Genomic DNA, 25,326 nt, shown 5'->3' on the forward strand with positions numbered 1-25,326 from the left:
CAGCTTCCTCCATTGTGTGGCCTACTAGATGTACACAGTTGCAGATTTGTTTTCCTAACCTCAGAAACGATAGGACATGACTTTCCAAGGAATAATTTTTCAGTTTGCCTGGATATTTAATTTCAGGGGCCAATCATGAAGCCAAAAAACTTAACAATGAACATCTCCTTTTCTAGCTGGTTTTACTGAGATGATATCTGTGAATTAGAACAGTGGTATTGGGGTTAGCTTTAAAAATTTTCCTTAGCAGTGTCTCTTCAAATTTGGTGCTAAGTTTACCGAGAACAGCCCTACACCTTCTTCTGTCACTGATTAATAAACAAAACTAAATTTCCACAGAGATCTCAAGGAATCTGACTGATATTGGTTACTTTTCAGTACCTAACCCAACAAAAAATCAGAATAACGGGGGAAATGGATAGAAGCCGGGAATACTTAAGCTGGCATTGCTCCCAAAAAGAGGATCATAGGATCATAGCCTGGCGGGAAGATACAGCAAAGAGACCAGATAAATGAACAGAAGGACTAGAAGTAAGAGATAAAACTGGTGATACGACATCGAGTTTGATGCAATTTCAGACTGCTACAAGGTCAGTCGCATTCCCACCCCAAACCCCCTTACACCAAATCTAGTCATAAAGTAGAAGATATAGTCATTTCAATAAGCTGATCAAGAAAAACTTGGGGGGAAGGGGGGTAGTTGTTTTTTTTGTTGTTGTTTTTGTATTTGATCACCTCAGTGACTCATTTCACCTTGCAGCACCCATTAGATCACCAGATCCAATAGAAAGGAAATGGCAGGGAGAACAAAAGTGGAACTACCTCTCTTCAATTAGGTTTTATAACAAGGGAACTAAGATTAGTCAAAAAAGGTTTAAAATGATCATTCTAGTAAAGGTTGCACACTGAGTGAAGTTAAAAGAGGACTGGGAGACTAAGAAGAGAAAACAGGTCACAAAATAGAGGAGTAAAGATTTGGGGTACAGCAAAGTATTCCTATCTACATTCATCCAGTCTTGCACAGGTGAAAGATAAAATAAACTAGGAAAGGTTAGAGAACACAATAAAAAAGACATCTGTTTAAAAAGACAGCAACAACAAACTAGGAAAACCCCAGCAGAATACAAAAAAACAGAAGAGCTGGACAAAATATGTGTGTTTATTAGCTGCAGACAGAGAACTGCCTGAAGAATATGAACAACTGCCAGAGTGCCTGGAAAAGCCCCCATCGCCTGACCAACCAGAGAAGAAAAAATATCCCCAAGCCTATGCGAGAGCAGAATGAAGAGAGCAGAAATGGAAAAGAAAAAAGCCAGGCTGATTTTGAAATGCTTCCTTTTAGATGCTTTCAGGGGAGCTGGGCAGACCTACCTCATGTAGACACTGAGTTTCAAAGCAAAATTCTTTATAAACTTTTCTCCTTTCCTGAGTCTCTTTTAATTTACAAATGGAATCCCACACAGATACTTCCATTTGAGGAATGCCAATACTATTTGTTCTCTTCACTGGGTATTTGCTGCATATTTTTGATAATGCCCAAGCAACCCCATCTCTCCCTGGGACTTCTGTTTAACACTGTATTTTTCAGTAAAAATGTTTTTTTCACTTTTGAACTTCTAAACCTTCACTCAGGAAACTGGAACTAAGTATGTCTATAAAACACTGACACAAGCTTTCATTTCTGATTTTTCATTATTTGGAGTGAAGATCCTAATAAAGCTCAAGCTATGATTTCATGATACAGATGCCAGAGTACTGATTCTCATCCATGGATTACCCCTTCAGCTGCCTTCCACCAGTGCTTATAGGGCTGCACTGTGAAGCAAAGTAATGAATGAATCTGAGGTAGAATTAATTTTCTTTCTTTTAAATCTACAATAAAATACTGTGGCAACACAACCAAGCAGCTGGGAGAAGGTGAAGCAGTGGGAATTATTAAAACATGATCACTGCCAAAGCTTCTCCATAATGAAAATGCAAACTCAGCAGGGAAAAAAAAACTATAAAAAGACAACTGATCTGTTTGCTACTAAAATAATTTCCCAATGTAAGTAACCTGTTAGCTCAAATAACATGCACTGATGAATCAAGAGACCTGGGAGGAAATATACATGTGTATGTACAGATATAAACCACATCGTGGGCAGCATGCATGTGCTAAGAATGCACAGACTATCTTCATCTTGGCATTTGCTAGGCTTTTTCATAACTTTGCGCCTGAAACATTGGTTCTCTTTCAGTATTTTTATTGCAATGATCTCTATATTTTAGTGCAATTTTTTACAAAAAAAGCAGCTCAATTACTGAGAGCCATGCTGTCTCCCACATGTCATTTCTTAACAAGATTCATTGCTTTTTTGCCATTGGATTTCACAGCTGCTGCTGCTGCACTGTGGTGATGGGCTGTTGAAACTCAATAGCCTTTGGATTTATATCTGATTCTGAAAGGGAAAACACTCCGATATTTATGGACTTTCTAATCCTCTACCATCATCTGTCCAGTCCTTACCGTTTCTAAATCTTCTACCCCAGGCTGATATAATTTTTTTTCTGTCATAATACTGCTTTTGCAATTAAGTCAGGGTGCTGCTTCTTTGCCCTCCAAGTATATAAAAAAAAAGTGGACAAAGGGACAAGAAAATGCAACCCCTCTCCCAAGTCCAGTCTCAGCCCATGAGAAAAACAATTTGAGGAAGATTTCAGGAAGCTCTGAGATGAAACATGTCCCGCCATCCTCTGACAGAAGCAGATCTGAAGTCAATTTGCTACTTAATGGCTGTGAAGTATGGGACTAGCACAGCATGGGATTTCCTTTTTCTCTTTCTTTTTGATAAAATTGAAGAAAAAAACCCAAGTTAATACAGTGACAGAAACAATAAAAACTGTAGAGACATGCTTTGACAGAGGGGATTCTGGAAGATTATATAGTTCTTTCATAAGTAATCCTACTCTGACATGTAGGAATGCGTTGTATGTAATTTGTCAGTTGTGGAAATTCTCCAGACAGTACATTCTACCAGTTGTGGCTTCATCTACGAAGTGCAGGCACAGACCTCGCTTGGGTTTACTTTCCATTCAGATCATACTTATAACCTGTGCTTAGTATTTTCCATCACATCAAATATGTATACTTGGGACTTTTAAGACTGTTTCTCATGTGTTTCTCACACATTCTTTCTCCTCAATTTTCCTTTCATACACACTTGACTGTTAACCCTGTTCTACTAACTTTTTGCTTTCCTTCCTCCGTAGCTACATGAAGTGAAAACCACCAGTCCCTGAGGAGCTATTTTTATTCCCTAGAAAGTTCAGGTTGGAATCACCCCACCCTGAGCTATGGCCCCGCACAGTTACAGTTCCACGCAGGCCCTCCCGCTCCGCACGCTGGCTGCCGGGGGTCGGCCTCACGCCCCGCGGCCGCTCGCCCGGCCCGCCCTGGTCTCAGCTCCTATACGCAAGTTATTTTTTTCACTTCTAACAAAACCTAGCCAACACGAATCCCAAGCGTACGCTGTGTTACACACCACCAGCTAATTAAACGTAAATGTACGCTGCGATAATAGCGGAACGCGGCCCAAGGCGAGAGAGCAGAACGGCAGCGCCGCCTCCCCCTGCCCGCCGCGCCGGGGCGGCTTCCCCTCAGCGCTGCGCCCCGCCCCCCCGCGCGGGGCACCACAGCCGCCGCGCTCTGGGCGAGCCCAACTGCAGCCGGGGGGCAGGGGAGCTTCCCGTCGCTGCAGCCGCGCGAAGGCCCGGAGAGGCCGTAGTCGCTCGCCCCTCCCGCGTTGTCGCCCTTTCTTGCCCGGCTCTGAGGCGACGCCAGCCGCCGGGATGCGGCGGAGCGCGGCGCCAGCACGCCCGGCCTCCCCGTCCCGCAGGAGCCGTGGTCTCGGCCGGAAGCGGCGGGCGGTGCCTGGCGCCGAGCTCCGGCGGCGGAGGCGCTGGCGGCTGAACAATAGTGAAGCGCGGCACCGGGGCGGCTGCGCGGCGGCCCGCAGCGGCGCGGCGGTGAGCGGGACGGGGACGGGCCGGTGCGGCTCTGGTGGTGGCGGAGCGTTCGCGCCGCCGGTGTGCGGAGCGGGGTGGGTGGAGGTGATGAGGGGTCTGAGGTCGGGGCGGAGGGGAAGCGGGGCGGGACGGGGCAGCCTCGGGGGGGGAGGGAAGGGGTACGCGGGCGCGTAGGCGGCGGGAGGGCTCGGGCCCGGGCGGGCCCGCGGGGCGGTCTGGCCGCTGCCCTAGCCGTGCCCCGAGGAAGAAACTTTGCTGGGACGCTGCCTCTCTCGTCCCGCCCTCGGCTGGCGGTTTCAGCGGGGGCCGGAGCCGGGCCTGGGGCGCTGCCTGTCGGGGGGCGGCCGGGGCTTCGCCTGGGGGGCGGCTGGAGTAACGGTCCCGTCCCTTGTCCCCCCCCCTTCCCCCCTCAGAGGCACTATGAACGAAGAGCAGTTTGTGAGCATCGACTTGGACGATGACAACGTCTGCAGCGTCTGCAAGCTGGGGACCGAGAAGGAAACGCTGTCGTTTTGCCACGTTTGTTTTGAACTGAACATCGAAGGTAACGTCTTAGTAAGAGTCATCTTGTGCGAGCTTCAGTCGTAGATTGCTTACCTTGGAGCTGAACGCAGACTGAGCTTATCTCAAAGCTTTCCAGAAGGCTTAGGTTTGAAAACGTGTGTGCTTAGAAACTTTTTTGGCTGGCCAAAGTAGTCAGGTTGCAGAGTAGCTCGTTTCCAGTAAAGGTGGGTGTCGTAGCTGCTCTAGCGCCTGCTCCTCTAGGTGTAAAGATGTACCCTCATTTCAAGAGCTGCTGAAATGTCCTGGTGATAATTTCATCTTCTGATATTAGACCTCCGATGTTAATTCAGGTTAGGAGTTTTATGTTCTGCTTTTATTCAGGGTTTTTGTTCAATAGTTAAAGGTGTCTGCACAGAACTTACTGCAAACTTTAAAGCATAGTAGGTTTTTTTTGAAGCAGAATCAATGTTTCACTTTCACCAGAAATAATTGAGATTATTTCTTACTGCTTTCATAACGTGGTAATACATGTACCGTGATAAAGCTGAGTTTATTGTCAAACCTTCTTAAAGTCTGCAAACTATAAAGTGGCAATTTTGGCCATTCTTTAAAAGACCAGTCTTCTAATACCATTTTGGCCTCCAGAATTATAGTTTTAGAATTTCAAACCTTGTTTTGCTAAAGAACTTACCTATCTTTTTGCAGCTCTCCGTGTATGAATCAAGTGTTGGACATGAATGAGCGGTAGATTAGTTACTTCCCTTGAATTCAAATAAGCATTTTTTGAAAGTATAAACATTATCGCTTTATTCTGGGGGCAACAAAGTAATTTGTTCCAGTTATATAAAGTAGTATTTGCCAATTGTATGTGCATGTGACTGCCTAAGATAATCTGTATTGGTATGGGGCAATTGAATGGGAAGATTTTAACACTATCATGATAATACTGTTTCTTGATGACGGATAGTAAGATTTGTTGTGTGTTTGGTACATAGGAAAGTACACTAAAAGTCTTAAGATCAAGTATTTCTAAGTGGAAAGTGCTGTGAGATATGAGCACTGTACCCAGTGGTCTAGTCACTTATTCTGAACCCTAGAAGCATAAAACTTGACTGGAATGTAGGGAGCTGTAAGGTTATGTATTCTGTACAGTTATAATTCTGCATCTGACTTTCAATGCATGTATAGGTAATAAAATTTTCTTCTTATGTTACAGAAATCTGAAAAATGCATTAGTAAATTGTAATCACTTTTAAATACTGACTCAGTACTGTGTTTTGATTTTTAAAAAGTGATGCCTTTAAGGTCTTTCTTGCTGCTAGAGGCAATATATTTTAATCTGAACAATACTTTCATACTTCATTAGTAGTCTGAATGCTTAATGCTTTTGTTTAGAAGGTATATGCCTGTGTATTTGCACTTTTCAATAAAAGTCAGAGCAACAATCTAACATAAGACAACCTGTCAGTCTGCTTGAGTTTTCTTACTGCTTTAAAATTATAGGTCTACAGTTCTCAGTGTGGAGTGGGATTAAGATGTTTCTCTCTCTAGGCTTTAAGATGAGGAAAAAAATATTGCCATAATGAGAATTAAGTACTTCAGTTACCTTCAGAATGTAATTTATTTTTGGAAGTGGTGAAACAGATAAAACAGAACACATTAAAAAATCGCTGGATGGTTTCTGTCTGTGCTCAGTTTTGCGATAAGCTGTGGATTTGTTGAAGTTACTTCTTACGGATATTACTTTACAAAATGATTTCGTGTTTTAGCTAGAACAGCTTTTTTTTTTTTTTTTTTCCTTCCTGGAACTCTAAGTAGCCTTAATAATAGTAGAGACTTAATCTGTGCAGCAGACTACTTTGCATAATCTTCTAAATTTTCAGTTAATTTTAAAGGAAGGCTACTGGAGCAGAACAGTGATGAAAGCTCACCTGAAATTACATGAACCATTCTTAACCTTTTATTTTGCATAGTAAATGAAAAATATTAATATGATTGATTTCTGTAGCATCAAAATGCCTCAATTTCTGATATTCTGTGTTCTCTGTACCACTTTGAAAAAACGTGCTTATAGGGAGAGGAGGCTTAAGGCCAGCAGAGGCTGTGTGAGTGACATTTTATAAAGAATCATCGTAAGACTTTGTAGCAGAACCACTGCATGAGCCAGCCCTTTACCATGTCCATGGTTCTGCCCTTCCTACTTTTGACATGTCTGCTACATTCCTGTATTTTCCTGTGACAAAGACTGTGACTTACATCTAAAAAAATAAATAATTTGGCAGCCCTGGGTAGGGAGTGAGATGAATAATTCACTAACTCTGAATGTTGTAGTGGATGTTTTCATACTGACCTTCTGCTTCTATTTTAATGAAGTTCAGCTGCATTATATCATAGCTACTTGTTAAACAGAATCAAGTATAAGTTCTATCAATTTTGTAGATGTGCTATCCCACACTTACAAATAAGTGTTGTTCTCACTAAAAGTTTGCCTTTTTATTTACCATCATATTTAAAGATCCAAGCGATAAAACACATTTTTAAGTAATTCGAGGGAGTGAAATAGGTTATTCTAAAAAGATATTAATGCAACAGCTAGGACAGTGCTTAAGGCTTGCTCATTTTTAGCATTGATGTGCGTGCGTGACTTGTCCCTCAGTGAAGTAGGAAATGCTGTTCAATAACAGGCAGCCTATTAGTCACAGCTCAGCATCTCACAGGATGTTTGCAGCACTCTGCAAACTTGCATGTGCTAAGTGCTGTCTGATTTAAGGGGAGTGTGTAGCACCTCTTCCATCCTTCCCGACCTCACTGGGAGTTGGGTCAGGTTAGAAGGGAGCGTTGCGGATGCATGTGCAAGTGCTGGTGGACCTGGCAGTGTTAGCAGTTGGATTCAGTGATCTTAAAGGTCTCTTCTAACCTAAATGATTCTATGATTCCATGAATCTATGTATGAAATTCTGGAAGCAGCTTTCCCAATTTCCTTTTTTAAAAGGGTGTCTAGACTCTAATGCTTTAACAAAACTCATGAGGACAATTCTGTTTTCCTTCAGGCAAGTTTCTGATAGCTTAAAGCTGTCTGTGGTAAATCTGTGCACTTGAAACTGATCTAGCCCAAGACTTGATCACCTGAACCCCCCTGAAAGAGACTGTCTCAAATGTATATAAACGAAACACTACAGAAATACAATTTACCTGCTGCACTTAATTACATTTAGTTCAGTACTGGTGAATCTTTGTGTCTTCTGACATCCGAGTTCAACAGCTGTACAGTTTTGCTTGCATGTAGATGGTAATGTTGTTGATTGTTTTGGTTAATTAAGATGAGTAATTAGAAGTGAGCAAAGCTGACACCATCCCCATCTATGATGACTCAACAGACCTCTTCCTGGATCACAGTTGTGATACGTCTCAGCCTTTATTTTGCTGCCGTCGGGGTGAGGTTTTGTAACCTTTATTATGTGTGGACAACAGCTTGATAGTGATATGTAATTGGGGGCAGGGAGTCGTCAAGTTATTCTTATAGTCCTTTATAGAGAAGACTACAGAAAATCTGATCTATGGTCTGTCTTAATTAAATAACTGCTGATTTTCTGAATGAGGAAGTTATTTACTGTGTCATAAAACCTTTATGGTTTTTGTCAAAAGTCAGGTTTCCATCATAATTTTTTAATAGCAAATTTTTAGCTCTTTAATGAAATAAAATGGTAGCTTAGCCTAAAATGTGGTTGTTTTTTACAAAGTTCAGTTAATTGACAGAAACCACTAGTTTGAGTGCTGTCTGGAGTTCAGCTGCAGTGTCTGTCCCAGCATTTATTCAGGAGTGATGTATATGGATTATAGGGTCTGTTTCTCTGAAGTTGACTGAAAAAAGGTTAGAAAAGGGAAAACAGTCATGCAGAATCCCAAGATGGAGGTTTAAACTTTCTCCTATTACATGTTACTAGCCTTTCATGAACAGGGAAAGAAGAACATGCATGGGAGAGTTTGGTAGTGCTAATCTTCAGTCTAAACGGGGTGAGTGTGGGGAGGCAGTGTGTATGGAAAGGACAGTATTTTTCTCCCTGTAGTACTTGCTCTTTCAGCTCACTTAGTTTGAGGAGTCCACACGCTGAGTGGACTAAGCTGTGCATAAATACTTTCATTGCAAAACTAGCTTGCATGTCTGAAGGATAATTATCAGGTGATTTAGCACAACAGAATACTAATGTGATTCTTAAAGTTTAAAGTATGTACAGTACTTACATACAAAATACTAAACTAAAACTTTGAGAAATTAAGCTGATTCTGTACAGTGGCTTTAAAGTTCTAGATGAAGTTTAGACTATCCTGGCAGTTTGGATCTGCCAGAGTTTGATGTTGGCTTTTTTTTCCTTGTGCAGGCGAAATGAACATCAGAGTTTGTTGTGTACTGTTTTCTTTTTCTAAGTAGGTGTCAGAGTAGCAATCTGTGGATTGAAACAGGAGACATTTTAAATTCACATATAACTAGACTGCATAAGCCAGGAAATCATGTGTTGTGGTCAGTTGTGAGAAATTCCTCCTCCTTTTTTATTTCATTAAAGTATGGAAGAATGATAACTGAATTCTGGTAGGAAATACATAATGCTAACAACAGATTTGCGGTTACAACTGGAGGGTAGGGGGAAAATACCTGAACACACAAAAGAATATATGTGTGTGTATGTATAAATGCTTCATGTATTTGTATATATGAACAAAACAAAACCACCTGCCTGAGTATGATGTCCCTACAAGCTGCTTTGAAACTCTGGTTGTAGGGTTTCTGGGTAAGAATGTGGCGCTGATACCCAGCTGTGCCCTCTAATGCTCTGGTTACCAGGATCTAACAGCCTAGCCTGTTTTTCGCAGCCCAGACAGAGGCAGCTAGAGCAGTAAGCTATTGTGCTGCCGGTGGCGCTGCTTGGAGTTGTTTGTATACCTTCACATGGGAATGCATTGTGCAGTGCAGATGTGTCCTTCATTAATGCGTGCTTTGTGATCCTCTGGACAATGCCTGTGAAAATCCCAGCTTCAGGAAATTAGTACTTGAATGTATTTGTTCAAACATGGGACTTGTCTCTGAAGGTTTCAAAGTTGAAAGTCTGTAATAATTACAATTTAGCATTACGTTATTTGTCATTGATAATGTATCTATCTTAACTTGGTTTTATGCTGGTATGTCTTAATGCAGAATTATTTGAAAATCTGTGAGTTTCCTGAAAGACAAGGGTTTGTAAAGGAAACAAAACTGTAATAGAAGGGGAAAATCTGATTCTTTGAGCTGATTTTTATTCAATCTTTTGCTTATCTGGTGCTGCTAACTGCGATAACATCTTGAAGAATGCTAGCTGACAAGCAAACTGGCTTGCTTCCATTTCTGTTTAGAGTTGGAACAGTGGCTGAACAGCAAATGATAGTCCATATCCAGGTCTTGTAATACGAAAGAACAGATAGTGGGCATCTATTCCCTGACTTATGTTAAGATAGCTACATTTCCGTGGTCCTCTAAAGTGCTGATAGACTCATAGCATTTGAAGCAATTTCAGTATTAAGTTGGTGCATCCCAGTCTCCAGGTTGAGACAAAGATGCTATAAACAAAACTGCCTTAGTGCATGGCTTTTTTCCTGTTAAGGTCTTTAAAATCTTGTGTAATATCCTCATTCTGTGTTCACATTTAAAAAGAAATAGGGAGAGGGGAGGGGATTTAGTTGTTAAAAGCTGTAAGCACTCAAATTCTCAAATTTTTCCTTTTTTCTTCTTGCACCCTACAAAAGAATATCTCACTGAAACAAAACGGATTGTAAGGTATAACTGAAAGGATTGGAAACTGCTGTTTTAATTTCATTCTGTTCTTGCTTACAGAATGCATGCATATCCTTATTTTTTCAATGTTCATGAAATAATAACCAATAAAATACGTTACTCTGTCAACAAAAGCTAAAACATTTCATCATTGCCCTTTAGGCTAGACAGTTGAAAACTTGTTTCAGGGTAGCATTTGCACTCCAGCAGTATGACTCACTTCTGCAAACTTGAATGGACTTGAGGAACTTGCTGCAGTTTCCAGTAAACCTCTTAATTGTGAATTCAAGTCCAAACATAGTTGGAGATGGTATTCTTAATCTTTAAGTGCTGTTTAAGTACCACTAAGTAATAGTAGACCTGTATGGCTACTGCTAAAAGTACATTTTTGAATTGTCTGTGTGTGATTTTGGAAGGTTTGTACATGCAAACAAGTGAACTGAGCAGTTGTTACTTACCTGTCATCATCCAGAATACAAAAATACTGTCTCATGCCTTTCACGCTCTTCTAGGTCAGTTCAACTGATTTTTCTTACGAAGTATGAGACACCTTTAACATAGTAGTTTCAGTAGTAAAGTTTTCATCTGAATGTACTGCTTTGTCTGATACAGTAGTAAATTCTCTTCTTAGATAGTTCAGTAGTTTATTGGGAAGATGAATTTTGAAAATATTTTTGAAGGATCAGTTGGATCTTGGTTCTGTCTTACATAGTACATCCTTGCTATGTGCTAGAATATAAATGAGCTAATAGAAATGCCGTGGGAGATGATTTGTGTGTGCTCTTGATGTACGGAATGCATCAGCTTTATCATTTGAAATTGAGGAGAGAACTTTAATTTAAGAACAAAATAATATCTGGTCTTTACAGGTGTCTGTTTTTAGAAGTTATTGAATAGCAGTGGCATTTTCCTTCTGGGCAGTCTAATAAATAGACTTAACTCACAAATGAAATTGCATGCATACACTTAAAAATAGCATTTGGCTTTAAGTCTTGTCAGGCAAATGTATTGGAGATACATGTCTCTAATGATCCTATTTTTCAGTGTCGGCAGAATTGTACGACTGAAGAATACCAGTTTTCTCCATCCCTTTGTCATTTAGACATCTGGATGACTTGCTGTCTTAGGTCATCACAGGCTGGTTTTATTCAATGTATTTTGAACAGGCCTTGGGATCTACTTTTCAGAACCCCCCTCTTTGAGCACTCTTAATAAGCAGACTGATATGCAGCAGTGACTTAAAATAGGCAGATGTGAACATTTAACGTCTTGTGAAGCACTTCCCTGTCTGCTGCAGTGCTGAGCCCTGTGCCCTAGGTAAACCATACTTGAGCTTATCGGATCTTCATGTTCCTAGTGGATGCTAGCAGATGTTCAGGAACCGTTTCGTGAGCTGGCTAAACATCCCTGTTCACAGATGATACGGTATGTGCATAATGTGCGAGGTGGACAGCTGAGAGGAGCAGCAGTTGGAACATTTCAGAACGTTTAGTGAAGGCTGGGTTCTTAAAAGTACACTGCAGTGGACTGGCACCCTTCGCAAGGATTCTTGCTTACTTACAGGATTAAAGGAAAAAGCATGGGTGCTTATCACAAATCTTTCTACAGTAACGGTTTAAGATGAGGTGAATTGTGCCTGAGAAGTGTTTCTTTACTTGCTGTGAAGGCAGCCTCCACAACTAGCTGAAGTATACCTTTTCTAAGTGTTTTGACTTAAACAGGTAAATTCACCCATGCTGCCAATACTGTACAGATTTGTGTTATGAAGTGTGTTTTTTTTCTTCTTTAGACTGTCCTTAATAATCACATGTACTTTACACCTTTACGGAAGCTGTATGTATTGTGGATGCCAGCACTGTACTGAGAAGACAGCTTTTCCTTTCTCTATGGTCAGGTATAAATCTTACCCATAAGTATTTGTAAATTCTTTAAAGGGACTTTAATATAGCTTTAATTAACTAGTGCCATAGTACAAACTTATTAGTGACTATTCATGTGTATAGAAGTATTCTTGTTAATTTTAGTTCACTCCATCTTAAATTCTGGGGGTTTTTTCCTCTTCAGCTGCTCAAGCTAAGGTTATTCAACCTTGCAAAAACAATTAGTTTCCATCATTGCATTATAAATTGCTAAGAAAGGAATACAGGCTTTCTTCAACATTATTTCTAATTGATGGAGCTGAAAGACCAAATAAGAATGTTTTTTACAAATGTATAACAAGCAAATGGGGGGGGGCGACAAAAAAAAAAGTGGAAGACAAACACCAGGCTCATGATCACTGTTTCTTTTAATGGAAACATTTATGAAGATATGTGTAATAGTCTAGTAGTCTTCAAGAGCATTCCTTTTGAATTGAACTTGTTCATAATAATATCCAAATAAGACAATAATCCTAGCCAGCTTTTATAGATAAATCTGAGCAAATTTTTCAATTGAGTTCTGTATCTTTATCAGGAAGAAGTTATACATAGTTATTGGTGAATCAGTTGCAAAGATAGAAACAAAGTCTTTGTAGACTTCTTAAAAAAAAAAAACCACCCAAAACTTTAATAGGATGGAGACTGATTTACTTTCAAGTACAAATACTTTAAAATGGCATGGAATTTATTGTGGTGTGATTACACACCTTGTTATAAGGCAGATACTCTCCTTGCTGCCTGATACTTTGCACTTACAAATAACTAGTACACACTGTTGTGATGTCTACTTTATAAATTGCCTGATCGCTGGTCATTCATTTACAAAATTGTTTTGCAGAAGTGGATTAGGACTCTTATGTTGAGAACTCTACCAGTATAGAGGAAGAGTTTCGGCCTTGCATGGCTTACAAATTGAAATATTAAAAAAAAAAAATGCCTAAATACCAAGCTGTTAAATAAGCAGCCCTGTTCTTACAAGTGCTCAACATTCAAAGATATTGCTGAGTGAAGTGGTGCCATTCATATTTCATCTAGGACACATGGGTTGCTGGAATCGGAAGCAAATAATGGATGGCAAACATTTAACTTACATTCTTCTATTATTTTTCTTGAGGTTTGGCATCCCCTGTGAATATTGTTCATTTGAGGAATGATCTCTGGCATGAGCTTGTTTCCTGATAGCATCTGCTGTCTTAAATTAGTTAGATATGGTCTTCAAGATATTCCTGAATTTTTGTGATTTTTTTTTTTTTTTTTCACCTGCAGATAAAACTTTCCTGCTGTGGATGGTTGTAGGCTTTTTGGAGTTCTTTTTCCTTCTCTGAAAAAATAAATACGAAGGGTAGGATGTACTTGGACATAGTCTGCAGTCCTGTTCTTGAAAGTAAGACAAGGGGAAAATATACATATACCTACGAATGTGGGGAGAAAAAAGTTGATGGTTGTATGATTGCTGATGTGAACAACCAGCCAAAAAATAAAAAGATTGAGATGGATATTAGCAAACAGGAACTTTGAGACAGAACTGAAACCCTGTAAAAAAAAAAACCAAAAAACCAGAACTGACAATAGCTGTTTATCAAAATTAGGATATTACTACTTGTAATGCACAGAAGTCTTGCCTTGATTTATTTGTCTCTTTGTGTATATTGTTGAATAATGTGCCTTTTAATACTGAGTCATCTTTATATATCATTTGTTTTAATCATGCCAGTTTACCAGCTGGCAGATTTTTTGCAGTTATGATGAAGGAAAAAATATGAAGTAATCTGAGTAGCGTATTAAGTCTTACCAAAGAGAAATAGGCATCTTTTCTGCCTCATAAAGCTGATGGTATTGCCCATGACAGAAGTATTTGTGTCAAAGAAGCATACTCTTACTTGCTGTAATACTGGTATGTCATTACTAGTTTGTGCTGGCACAGCAGCTGCTATGAATGCTCAGCTCTTTTAGGTTAGTGGCTGATATTATTCACGTTCTCTGTATAGGAAAGGACTAATTATCACCTTAGCACACAAGAAAGGTTGAGGGTTGTTTGGGGTTTTTTTGCATGTATTTGTTACCGTAGAAATCCAGACCAGCTATGTGAAATCTGAAGCAAGTCTGTTAGCAATTCTACATTTTCTGTTCCTTACTGTATTGAAGAGCACTTAGCTAGACCCTTGCTGGATTTTCAGTGGAATAAGAGATGGGGAAGTACGTAAATTCAAGGAGGGGTGTGCGGGCGGGAAGGGATTGTTATTGTATACTGAAAGTGTTTTGGAGTGACATGTTCTGTGTGCAGAAACAGTGACATTATGGCTAATATGTGGCATATAAATAGCAAAACCTAGACTTCAGAAGAAACATTTTTTTTCTTCTGTAATGGTTGCTAATTTCTGATATTACTGGTATTCTGGCATATCTGGTATTGCTGAGTTCTGATAAAATAGATTTCTTTGAGCAGCATGCCTCAAGTGGGGAAGATAACAGTGTCCGGAGCTCTTTTTTAAAAGATTTGTCAGGAGGAGAGACTTGAGTGACCTTGGGTTTATGGCTTGAACATAAAAATCAGATGGGGCTTCATAAAGTTGTGATGCACTCATTCTTTTTTTTTTTCTGTAACTGAAATGGTGTGTTTATTTTGTGTGGGCACACACTGCCATCTTACTGGACACGTCACATTTATTCTTGTGGAAATAATGAAATGGAAGGCCTCAAAGGATTTAAGTGGGTTTTTTTAGGTAGCCATGAACACAGAAACGGTCTGTGCAAAACTGTATGTGTCTCAGATTTTCTGACTGTGCTTTATGCAGTTCTCTTCCTCCTTCTTCTCCCAATCTTCAAGTATTTACTTTAGACAGGATTACTCCGTCCTGTGATCAGAAGATGTTGGCTTTATTCACTCACATTATGGTCAAGTTGTTAGGTGGGTTCCTGACTGTTGTTGTATAGAAAATTGTCTAAAACTTGTTTTTCAGCCAATCTGACGTTGTTTTCTGTAAGTAAAAGAAATCACTGTAAGAATCAACAGTGTGGCATGTTGAAGAATCACTTGGGTAAAGCAGATGACATTGAACAAATCGTTCTGGTTTTGTAGGGTTTGCCAGGTTGTGAATATATGCCATATAACCTCAGTTGACAGTGTTTGCTTTTCCTTGATGGCTTAAAGATTTAAGTGTTTCCATTATGCTACTTGAGTTAAGCATACTTGCTGTATTTAAATTGTGCTTGTAAGTCATGAAAACAAATGACTTGTCTTTCCTTGTTTTCACTAGAAATGTGTTTGGTTTTTTTAAAAGTCTCTGTAAGGATAGAGAGGGAAGATAGCCTTGCAAGTAGGCAGTAGATCATGTAGAGCTTAAGAAAAGTTAGTGAATGTCTTATTTGCTGAAAGAGGTTGATATTTTGAGCTGTAGAGGGAGAATCTTGACTCTGTACCCATGAATACAACATCTGTCTTTGTACTTTGCTCAAGAACTTCCTTCTTAAAAGGTGTCTCGGGCTAGGATGTGGTTTTTGTTTGTCCTGATGCTTAGTTCATGGACAGAAGTGTCTGTTTTCATGACCTTACCTTTCTCCCCTGCCGCTAAGAACAAAATAAATTCCACTGCTGTCCTTTAATTTCCCACACAGTTGTCATTTTGCCCCATAAATTTGGCGTATGCTCTTACAAACTTGACCAGAAAAGTAATGCTTTTGAGTTTCAATGCTGCCCAAGGAGTGGAAAATCAAAAATTTTTACTGGCTGCTCCCAATGTTTGAACTCCCCAACTTTAAACACCAGTTACCAGCAACAGAGATAATCAAAATTAAGTGCTTGGATTTGTTTTTTGCTAGTTTCGTGTTAAGAATTTTACTTTTGTACTTTTGTAGCTTGTTTCTGAGATTAGTTTGAGATTTTGCAGAATTTAATCACTTAAAAAAAAGCTTATCACTTTGTAGTCATTTGTGGTGGGGGGCTTAAAATTTACCACAAGAATTTAAGAGGGTCAGATATACCTGAGAACTGTTGTAGCATTCTGCTAATTGCTCGTTGAAGTCTCTATTATCAGATTTTGTTATGTGTTACATTTCATAGGTTTTATTTTAATTGCTTTTATATACTTCCTTCTGTGCTAAAAGGTAAAATGGCTGCCGCTGGGTCATGTTGCGTAGTTTCAGAGATCAAATTATGTTACCATATGTTAATTTAAATATTCTGGCTTTAGTAAGCATTGAGCACTTACAGCCAGTGGTTCACAGGTACATTGTTATTTGCAATGAGGAGCTTGACAGAATTGTTTTTCATGATGTTGGAAACCTCCCAAGTAGTATACTGGCTGTTGAGGTAAATGTTGAACTGTTCCTGGACTTGATGACTAAATCTACTGTGTTGGTGAATCTGAAGAAAAATAAATATCCACTGAAGTTGCAGAAAGTAATTTTGTTCTGGAGTAGTATTAACTACCTGAAATAGTCATTTCTCCTGTCATCTGTGTTCACTCACCAACTGTCTATCTTCACAGATGGTGTTCCATTACAACATGTCAATCACTACCAATTTGAGGTTTGAGTAGGTTACCTGCTATAGCTATTTGGATAGTCTTTGAAGGAGGACAAAGAGGAGAATAAACATTCATCTTACACAATGTCATGGTTTAACTCCAACTGGCAACTAAACCGCACATAGCTGCTCACTCCCATGTACCCCCATGGGATGGGGGAGGGAATTGGAAGAGCGCAAGTGAGAACTTGTTGGTTGAGATCAAGACAGTTTATTAGGTAAATCAAGGCTGCAAAGCAAAACAAGAAATTCATTCACTACTTATGGGCGGGCAGGTGTTCAGCCATCTGTCTCCAGGAAAGCAGGGCTCCATCATGCCTAACAGTCACTTGGGACGACAAACACCATTGCTCTAAATGTCCACTCTGCTTCCTTCTTCCCCCAGCCTTATATGTAATGTTATATGAGCATGATGTCACATGGTGTGGAATATCCCTCTGGTCTGTTGGGGTCAGCTTCCCCGGCTGTGCCCCCTCCCAACTACTAGTACACCCTCAACCTATTCATAGGAGGGGTGGTGCAGGAAGCAGAAAAGGCCTTGATTCTGTGTAAGCACTGCTCAGCAGTAGTGAAAACATCCCTCTGTCAGCCCTGTTTTCAGCACAAATCCAAAACCTAGCGCCATACTAGTGCCTGAAGAAAATTAACTCTACCCCAGCCAAAACCAGCACACATGAAATTAATTTCAGGACAGTTTAATGTTGACAGGTGTTGAAAGTATTAGAACTTACCTAGCTAGGCTGCAGGCTTGTACCAATGAAAAAAAAAATGAATGAGGGCTGAATTCTGAATTATGTTTGACCACTTGGGTGACAAGCTCACGCACTGCAGTATGTTTTTTGAGCAGGTGGCGCATAGCATCATCCACAGAAGATGGGAACACAAATGACTGCTCTCAGAATGGTCCTCAGTATTGTTCTGTAGAACTTTCTGATAATGCTTGCAATTATTTTACTTCTGCAGCTTATATGCTTGTTTGTGGGTGCGATGCAATATGTAGAGTTAGCAGTTTGCTTTGTCTGTATTATCATCCAAGAGGCACATGCAAGGTAGTCTGTTAAATCCTGCACTAGAGATTCCTGAGTGGAAAACCTTTTCTATGTTAAGGACTCAAGACTGAGTGGAATTTCAAAAATTTTAGAGAATCGCATATCCTTGTCGCCTACAGTCATTAGACCGTTAATAGGAAAGCATCAGTTAAGTTTTTGTTTTCTTGGTTGGTTGTGAGTAAAAATTTAAAAATTGAGTTGAGTATACAATAAGTGAATTTTTTTCTATTGTGTCTTTACAGGAGTACCAAAGTCAGATCTTCTACATACAAGATCTTTAAGGGGGCACAGAGACTGCTTTGAAAAATTCCACTTAATAGCAAATCAGGACTGTCCACGATCAAAGCTCTCTAAAAGTCCATATGCAGAAGTAAAAAATATCTTGAGCAAAAAAATTAACTGGATCATACAGTATGCACAAAACAAGGATTTAGACTCTGATCCTGAAAGCTCAAAAACATCCAGACACCAGCTTTTTAACTTCAGACATCAGACTGATAGAAAATTACTCCCACAATTTGACTCCCCAGTACCTAGATACTCTGCAAAATGGATAGATGGCAATTCTGGAGGCATCTCAAGTTGTTCACAAACTCTTTTGGAGCAAAGAGAATCCACTGATTTTGGGCTTGGTGTGTTACAAGAAACAGGTGCTACCTTCTGTTGCAGCAGTGTTTTGTGGCCTAATCACAACCAGGTCCAGAAAGCTGAAAAAGCTGAAGGCGCTTCACTTACCAGTGTTCACAGAAGGCATCCTCAATACAGCAGGGAAGAATGTAAGTATATAGCTATTTACATACAACCTAGCAAGCAAGAGCATTCTTTGTAATTATCTCTTGACCACTTAATGTCCCCCCAGGGCATTAATTCACATTCTGAAATCCAGCTTTTAATTGTTTGGAGTTACTGTAAAATCTGTGAAGAAAAATGCTACATGGCCAAGAAAATAGCATGGAGAGTTTGGTTGGTGCGGGAGATTTGTTTGGTTGTTGGTTGTGGGGTTTCTTATTTCCCTGTTAGTTATACCCCAGTGTGATACAGGACATGCCTAATTTACACAAAAAAGTTACTGTTATAGTTGATCACAGTCACTTCATACAGGGCTGTGCAACTGCCTGTGGAAATTACTGAGCTTCTGAAAATAACTGTCTTACTGAACTTGTGTGGTGCCTTGAGTTAGATTTTAGAGAGACCTGCTCTAAGCAGTAAGGGAAATTAGAGGTTAAGTAGCTGTCATGTTAAGAAGGGGTGTGTGTGTGAGTGTGTGTGTCCTCAAACCCTTTATATTTGATCAGTCTGTTGGTTTCCCAAAAAAGATGAGACCCTTGGGTCCGGCCAGCCTGTCCACTACCGGCATTTCGACAGCCCACTGTATCAGGGGATGATTTAACTAAACTACTCGGGGACCTTCCGCAGACAGCGTCACTGAGTCAAATCCCTTATAACAAGTACTCAAATCTCAAAAGATCTATAAAAAAATGAACTTCAGCTGAAGATTTTATTATATAGAATGCAAGTTTGTGACAGAACAAGGTTTAGAGATTGACAGTGGTAATACACTGACTGCAAAGCAAGCTTAAAACAATACACTTAACAGCTAGCATGGGTTAGTCATAGAAAAAAGTTCTTACTCGATAGGTGTCCCTATGGGGCAGCCTGTTGACTAATCCCAGAATTTATGATGGAGTATTCCCTAACTTCTCCCCTCATTTGTTCACTTTTTATACTTCATGGTACATAGTATATTCATTCGTCACACAAGATTGGCTACAAGTTCCTCGCTTCAAATGCAAATTAGTACACATCCTCAGACAGCGCTGCTGAAGTTCTCTACTGACTATACATGCTGTTCAAGTGGGGGTTTGCCCTCTCTCGGGGGGACTATTTGAGTTGGAAGCCACGATCTCCCACTACCATGATTATCTTTGTCCTGTTTTCAACTAATCTTCTGTTAATGTCAGTGGATTGCAACACCTTATCAACCTGTCTCCTCTTATAGCCAGAAGTTTCCTCACTTGAAGGCTTCTTTCTGCATAACTTAGGTAATGGTGTTCTTTTCGGTATCTGTTCTTTGTTTCTCATCCTTCCCAAGGCTGACTCCCTTGATTAGAAGTCCTTTCATTCATAACAACTTTAGGCAGTGGCTCAGCTTGACCTAACTGTATGCACAGATTTGTATGTAGTTAAATGCTAAATCAGAGTGTGGTAATTGGGGAGTTTAGATAACATACTTTAGAAGTGAGTGAGTGACTTTGGGTAGAGGTGTGGTTGGTACTACAGTGAGATTATTTCATCTGAGGGTAGTAATTTCACCACAGTGGTTGGCTCGGCAGCCGTGTGACGATTCTTCATATGACAACTGCTGTGCAATTTATCAGCTGCATGGTACCATCAAGTTCCCATTCCTGCACGGAGCACCACAGAGCCTGGCTGCGGTGTCTCCACTCCAATCAGCATGTGCTGAGCTGGCAGGATGTGTTGCTTAGGGAGCTGTGGTAAAGTAGATTCTGTGCATGCCAATCATCCTGAAAACAATAGCTGTGTTTTACCCGAACAAGCTCTCTGTAATACTATGCTTCTGTTAGGTCCCAGCTTTCTCCAGTTCCCCACGCGCACACACACACACACACACACACGACCCTAGTAATCTTCCCACAGTAGCAGAGCAAACTTGTGGAGCAGCATAAACTTTTTTAATAGTAGCTGGATTTCCTTGTGCATTTTACTAGATTATTTTTTTCTGCTATTCATAGAGCATAAGAAAATGGCAAGGCCCTTATTGCCACCATGTCCACTTAAAGGCTTTATCAGTACACCTGAACAATCTTTTGATGACTGTGGTGATACTGAAAACAGCAAAAAAAAACCATTTTCCAATTATTTAAGAATGTCATCACTGGAAGAATACTTCAGAAGAATCGTAGGATATTGTAGTGTCTCTGGAATCAGCCTACATCACATACATTAGGACTAAGTTCCTAGAGATGGCTGCATCTTGCTTTTAGAACAGTGCCTGGTCCTAAACTGGAATATATGCATTCTTACTTTTGTAGATGAGGAAAATAATTGGAGAGGGTTTCTGAATTTCCAAAGACCTTAGAAAGAAGATGATAAAGCTGGTAAAATATCCAGTGAAAATTAGGTGATGAAAAACAAGGTAATACTGGAATTCAGTATTGGAAGACAGAATGAGAAAGAGGTACTGTCAAAAGTTGGAATCAGTTTCCTTAGGCTCCCATTTCTTCAACAGAGTAACAAACCTGGCCTTGCAGAGTTCAGTCATTTCTTGTTCTTTATAAAAGGATCTTATTTAACTGCTGTATGATGCTTCATATTGTATTTGTAGTTAATTAGTAGTCTTAAAGCCATAAATCAAAACAGATATGCTGTGCTGTTTGACCACCTGTCCTCTGGAGTCATAAATTGGGATTACATAAATCAGGGCAGCAGTTAACAGAGGAATTATAAAAGCTTGACCTGATTTATGGGGTTATCTAACTGAAGTTAGTGACTTGGAATGTCTCTCTTGATCTTGATTTTTGGGACAGGGAAACATAAAGCTGTTTTGAGCATAACAGGGGTTTTTTTTTCTGTTAAGACTGCATAATGCACTTTTGAGGCATTATTGCTTGTATTATAAGTATTTGTTTAATCTTTTTGCAGTATTTAGCTTTAAAAGACATTTGGAGACTCCATGATTATATAACATTAGTACTTTAGTGAAAAGCTTAGACTTACTCTGCCAGAATTAGTTACCTTCTTATTGCAGTACCTCTATTGTAACAACCTAGCAGTCTACTAGAAAAAAGTAAGGGAACTGTAAATAGCTCTGTCAGTATTTCTTTATAATTTACTGCAGCTATGGATAGTATAATGTTTTATTTAAATTTGGTGGCCTGTTCCTTCTCCCCTTCACTTTTGTATCAGAATTTTGGCATGAAACAGTCCTGTCCTGATACACGCACACAAAATGTGTGGACCTGCCTACCTGCTACAATTGATGAAGTGCTAATGAAAATAATGAAGAAATGGGAAGTAACATATTCCCACTGGGTATAAAAGGGGGGGGGGGGAATCTTGACATTTTTGTAAAGCTGTCAGTTACTATATTAAATCCAGTCAGGGTTTTCATGGAGCTTAAAGGGTGGTAAGATGTGAGAAAGGAATAATCGGTTGTATTGATAGCCAAAGGTAGGAAGCAGTGCCACTGTACCTGGCTGTTGGAGGAGAAGGGTCAATCTGTTTCACTCTTAAGTGGCCTTATGCCTTGAGTAACAAGCAGGCTGTCTTAGCTATTGCCAGCTTTTGTTTGGCTATACTGACAGAAAGTTAGTATCCCACAACTGCAGGATATGAGAAAGTTTGAAAGAGAAGGCTTAGGATGATTGAATAGTCCTGTGGGTAGGGAAAACCATCCTTTTCAGAACTTAAGCTTTAAATTTACAAAAGAAACCTCCTTGCACTGAGAAATCTCTGACCAAAAGCTGTGTGATTGCAGCATAGGTTTTTCTCAAGTATGCAATGAGAGCTTTGCTAAGCTAGAGCATTGTTTAAAAAAAAAAATATTAAAAATTACAAGGTATTAAAGCTTGTTCCAGTGCCCTGTATCCTCCTGTGGTCATCAGAATTGTCACTTTTTGCTGTGCTGCCAAGGGCATCTCAGCAGCAGGCATGGCACCAAGCTGTGCCTGTTACTGCTGGGTTGAGGGATTTCTGGGAAGCAGAAGTTGCTTCCCTACTTCCTGCTGTTGATCCAGAGCAGCATAGAATACTTCCATAATTTCCTCCTGAGGCTTAATACATATTTTTTTATGAGGATGATCAATGCGCACAGCCTGAGATACAGGAGGGCTTTTGAATGACGCAGAGAATCTTCTAGTTCTCACTAGGAACAAAGCACAAGAAAAATGAGAAGTAAACTTATTTTTGTATGCTGGTCTTTGTATCGAACTAAGATTTTTCTTCATCATTTGTCACCGAGGTGTGTGGTGGAAACAGTAAGTTATACACATAAAGCACCAAACTTGGTAGCCAAAACAAGTAACTGCATGCCGAAAATTCTGTCTGGAACCTGTTGCCTGTAGGCTTGCCAAGCGTAGCAGGACTTACCTCGGAAGTGCCCACTTGCTGACAGTTGAACACATGCACTTTCCGGGGGGTTAAACTGTAGAAACCATGTTTTGTAGTCAGAGGAAGGTAAAGTGTTTAAAGGTGTCGGGCAATTTACAAGCGATTCTGATTCTGAGCACTACTGTTTAGAGGGCCTGGCCTGAGTTTCCAGCTTTTTGACACTGAAGAGGAGGTTTTCCTATGGGGTAAATCTCCGTCAACATAAAAGAGAGAATTTTCAAACTTTCCACAAATGACTGATAAATAATGTTGCCTCTGATTTACTGCCACACATCTGTTGATTATTAGGATGCAAATGATGACAATTTGAGAAAACAGGAGTCTGCTTAGGGGTGCTTGGGTGACTTCAGTAGTAGTAATAACAGATTTTATTGTTACAGTGACTATGATGGCTCCTGGAGAGTTAAAGCAACTTAATGAAAAACTGCTCAAGCAAATCCAGGGTGAGAATTTTTCACTGCTCTTCGTTTTGGGTTTGTGTTGCTTTGCAATGAAGAAGTTCTTGTTCTAAAAAAAAGAAATTGCAATGGCTTTCCTGTCAGTTAAGTTTTGAACTGAAATCTGTCACATTTCCATGTAAACAAAAAAATGTTAGGTGCTTTATTATATAACTTCCTTGGGTGTTACAAACTGGCACTTGAAGAATATGATATTTTCTTTACGTTTTTTTTTTTAATGGAATCATAGAATTGTTTAGGTTGGAAAAGATCTTTAAGATCATTGAGTCCACCTGTCAATCTGGCACTGCCAAGTCCACTATCCAGCCATGTCCCTAAGTGCCACATCTACATGTCTTTTAAATACCTCCAGGGATGGTGACTCAGCCACTTCCCTGGGCAGGCTGGTGCAATGCTTGACAAACCTTTCAGCAAAGAATTTTTTCCTCGTATCCAATCTAAATCTCCCTCGGTGCAACTTGAGGCCGTTTCCTTTTGTCCCATCACTTGTTACTTGGCAGAAGAGACTGACACCCACCTCCATCAGCTTCTTTTCAGGTAGTTGTAGCAAGCCATAAGGTCCACCCTGAGCCTCCTTTTCTCCAGAGTAAACAGCCCTGGTTGCCCCAGCTGCTCCTGGTAAGACTTGTGGTAGAGACCCTTCACCAGCTTCATTGCCCTTCTCGGGTGCTCCAGCACCTCTGTGTCTGTCTTGTAGTGAGGGGCCCAAAACTGAACACAGTATCCAAGGTGTAGCACACTTTTTCTGACACAATGAGAATCAATTTCATTTTGAGTTACGATCTGATCCACCTTGGCTCAGGTCACCTGAAACTATGAACTGGTGATCCTGTACGGTTGATGGCGCATACACCAAGCTGCATTGCAACCAGAGAAAGTGTTCTTGTGCATGAACCCACTTGAATATCTTGTGCCTCTTTTTGTAGTCATGTTCAGCACTGCTGCTTAATGCTATGAAAGTACAGGGACCAAGTGTGTTAACCTAATAATGTTCTTGCAGATGTGTTTGAAGAGCTGACACAGCAAGTCCAGGAGAAGGACTCTTTGGCCTCAGAGCTCAACGTCCGTCATATTGCTATTGAGCAGCTGCTGAAAAACTACTCCAAACTGCCATGTCTACAAATGGGAAGAGCAGGGATGAAATCAAATGTCCCCATATAAAGGGGATACAACTTCTCTCCTCCTGTAGAGCTAATTTTCCCTAACAGCTTTGATAACCGTGAAGTACAGCTGCACAGATACTTAGAAGCTTTTGAGGAAACTTGGGCAGCTTTCTCTTTGCATTCATAATCTATGAGAAGTCTTACTCCACTTTGGTTTAACAAAAAAGGCAAATATTTTAGGTATTAAAATCTACTGTAATAACATTTATTCACACTTAGGGATTCTTTTTTTCCTTTTATTTTTTCTTTTTTGCCCATAACTATGCATGAGCCTTGAAGTGAATTCTGTGTTTTGTTGATAGTAAAATTCTTTCTAACAAAAAATGACCTAAAGCCTGTAAATCTGCCTCCTTCATACAGAGGACAAATAAAAATTTGAATTCTGATCATGTTACATCCAAGAGAGCTTTAAGGGGAGAACAGTATTAATGAAACTCATGTTTTCTTATTTATTATGAGCAATATTTTATTATTGAAATTTTATACTAAATATCACTATTTTAGGTACTTTTCAGATCTCTTTATAAAATGTCTGAATTACTCTGTGTAATGTTTATGCCTTGTGTATGATTTGTTTATCCTTTTTCAGGTTTGTATCTTTCATGATACAATTTAAAAAAAAAAATCTTGTTTCCCAAAGAGATGAATTTTATGTGTTAAAGAAAAATGATGGTGCATCACTTATTTTTATCAGCTTTATAACTGAAGAATTTGGTTCATGAGAGATGTTTAAAAAATAAAAGCACAGCAATTCCTTTTAAAAAAAA

At 39.8% G+C, this 25,326-nt stretch overlaps 1 protein-coding gene across 4 annotated transcripts; it reads left to right on the top strand.

The window, feature by feature from the left end:
- The first annotated feature begins 3,854 nt into the window (after positions 1 to 3,854).
- On the top strand, positions 3,855 to 24,870 carry C2H21orf91 (chromosome 2 C21orf91 homolog). 4 transcript variants are annotated; one of them, XM_055702676.1, is made up of 5 exons: positions 3,855 to 4,008; positions 4,424 to 4,552; positions 18,051 to 18,584; positions 23,319 to 23,381; positions 24,397 to 24,870. In XM_055702676.1, the coding sequence occupies exons 2-5, from the start codon at positions 4,429 to 4,431 to the stop codon at positions 24,555 to 24,557; spliced, it is 882 nt and encodes a 293-aa protein (XP_055558651.1). In that variant the 5' UTR covers positions 3,855 to 4,008; positions 4,424 to 4,428; the 3' UTR covers positions 24,558 to 24,870. The 4 variants fall into 4 exon arrangements, with proteins under 4 accessions (XP_055558651.1, XP_055558655.1, XP_055558653.1 ...); XM_055702678.1 differs by having other exon boundaries at positions 3,946 to 4,092; XM_055702677.1 differs by having other exon boundaries at positions 3,949 to 4,082.
- Positions 24,871 to 25,326: the final 456 nt, after the last annotated feature.

Source organism: Falco cherrug, chromosome 2, assembly GCF_023634085.1.
Source record: "Falco cherrug isolate bFalChe1 chromosome 2, bFalChe1.pri, whole genome shotgun sequence".
Taxonomy (NCBI): Eukaryota; Metazoa; Chordata; class Aves; order Falconiformes; family Falconidae; genus Falco; species Falco cherrug.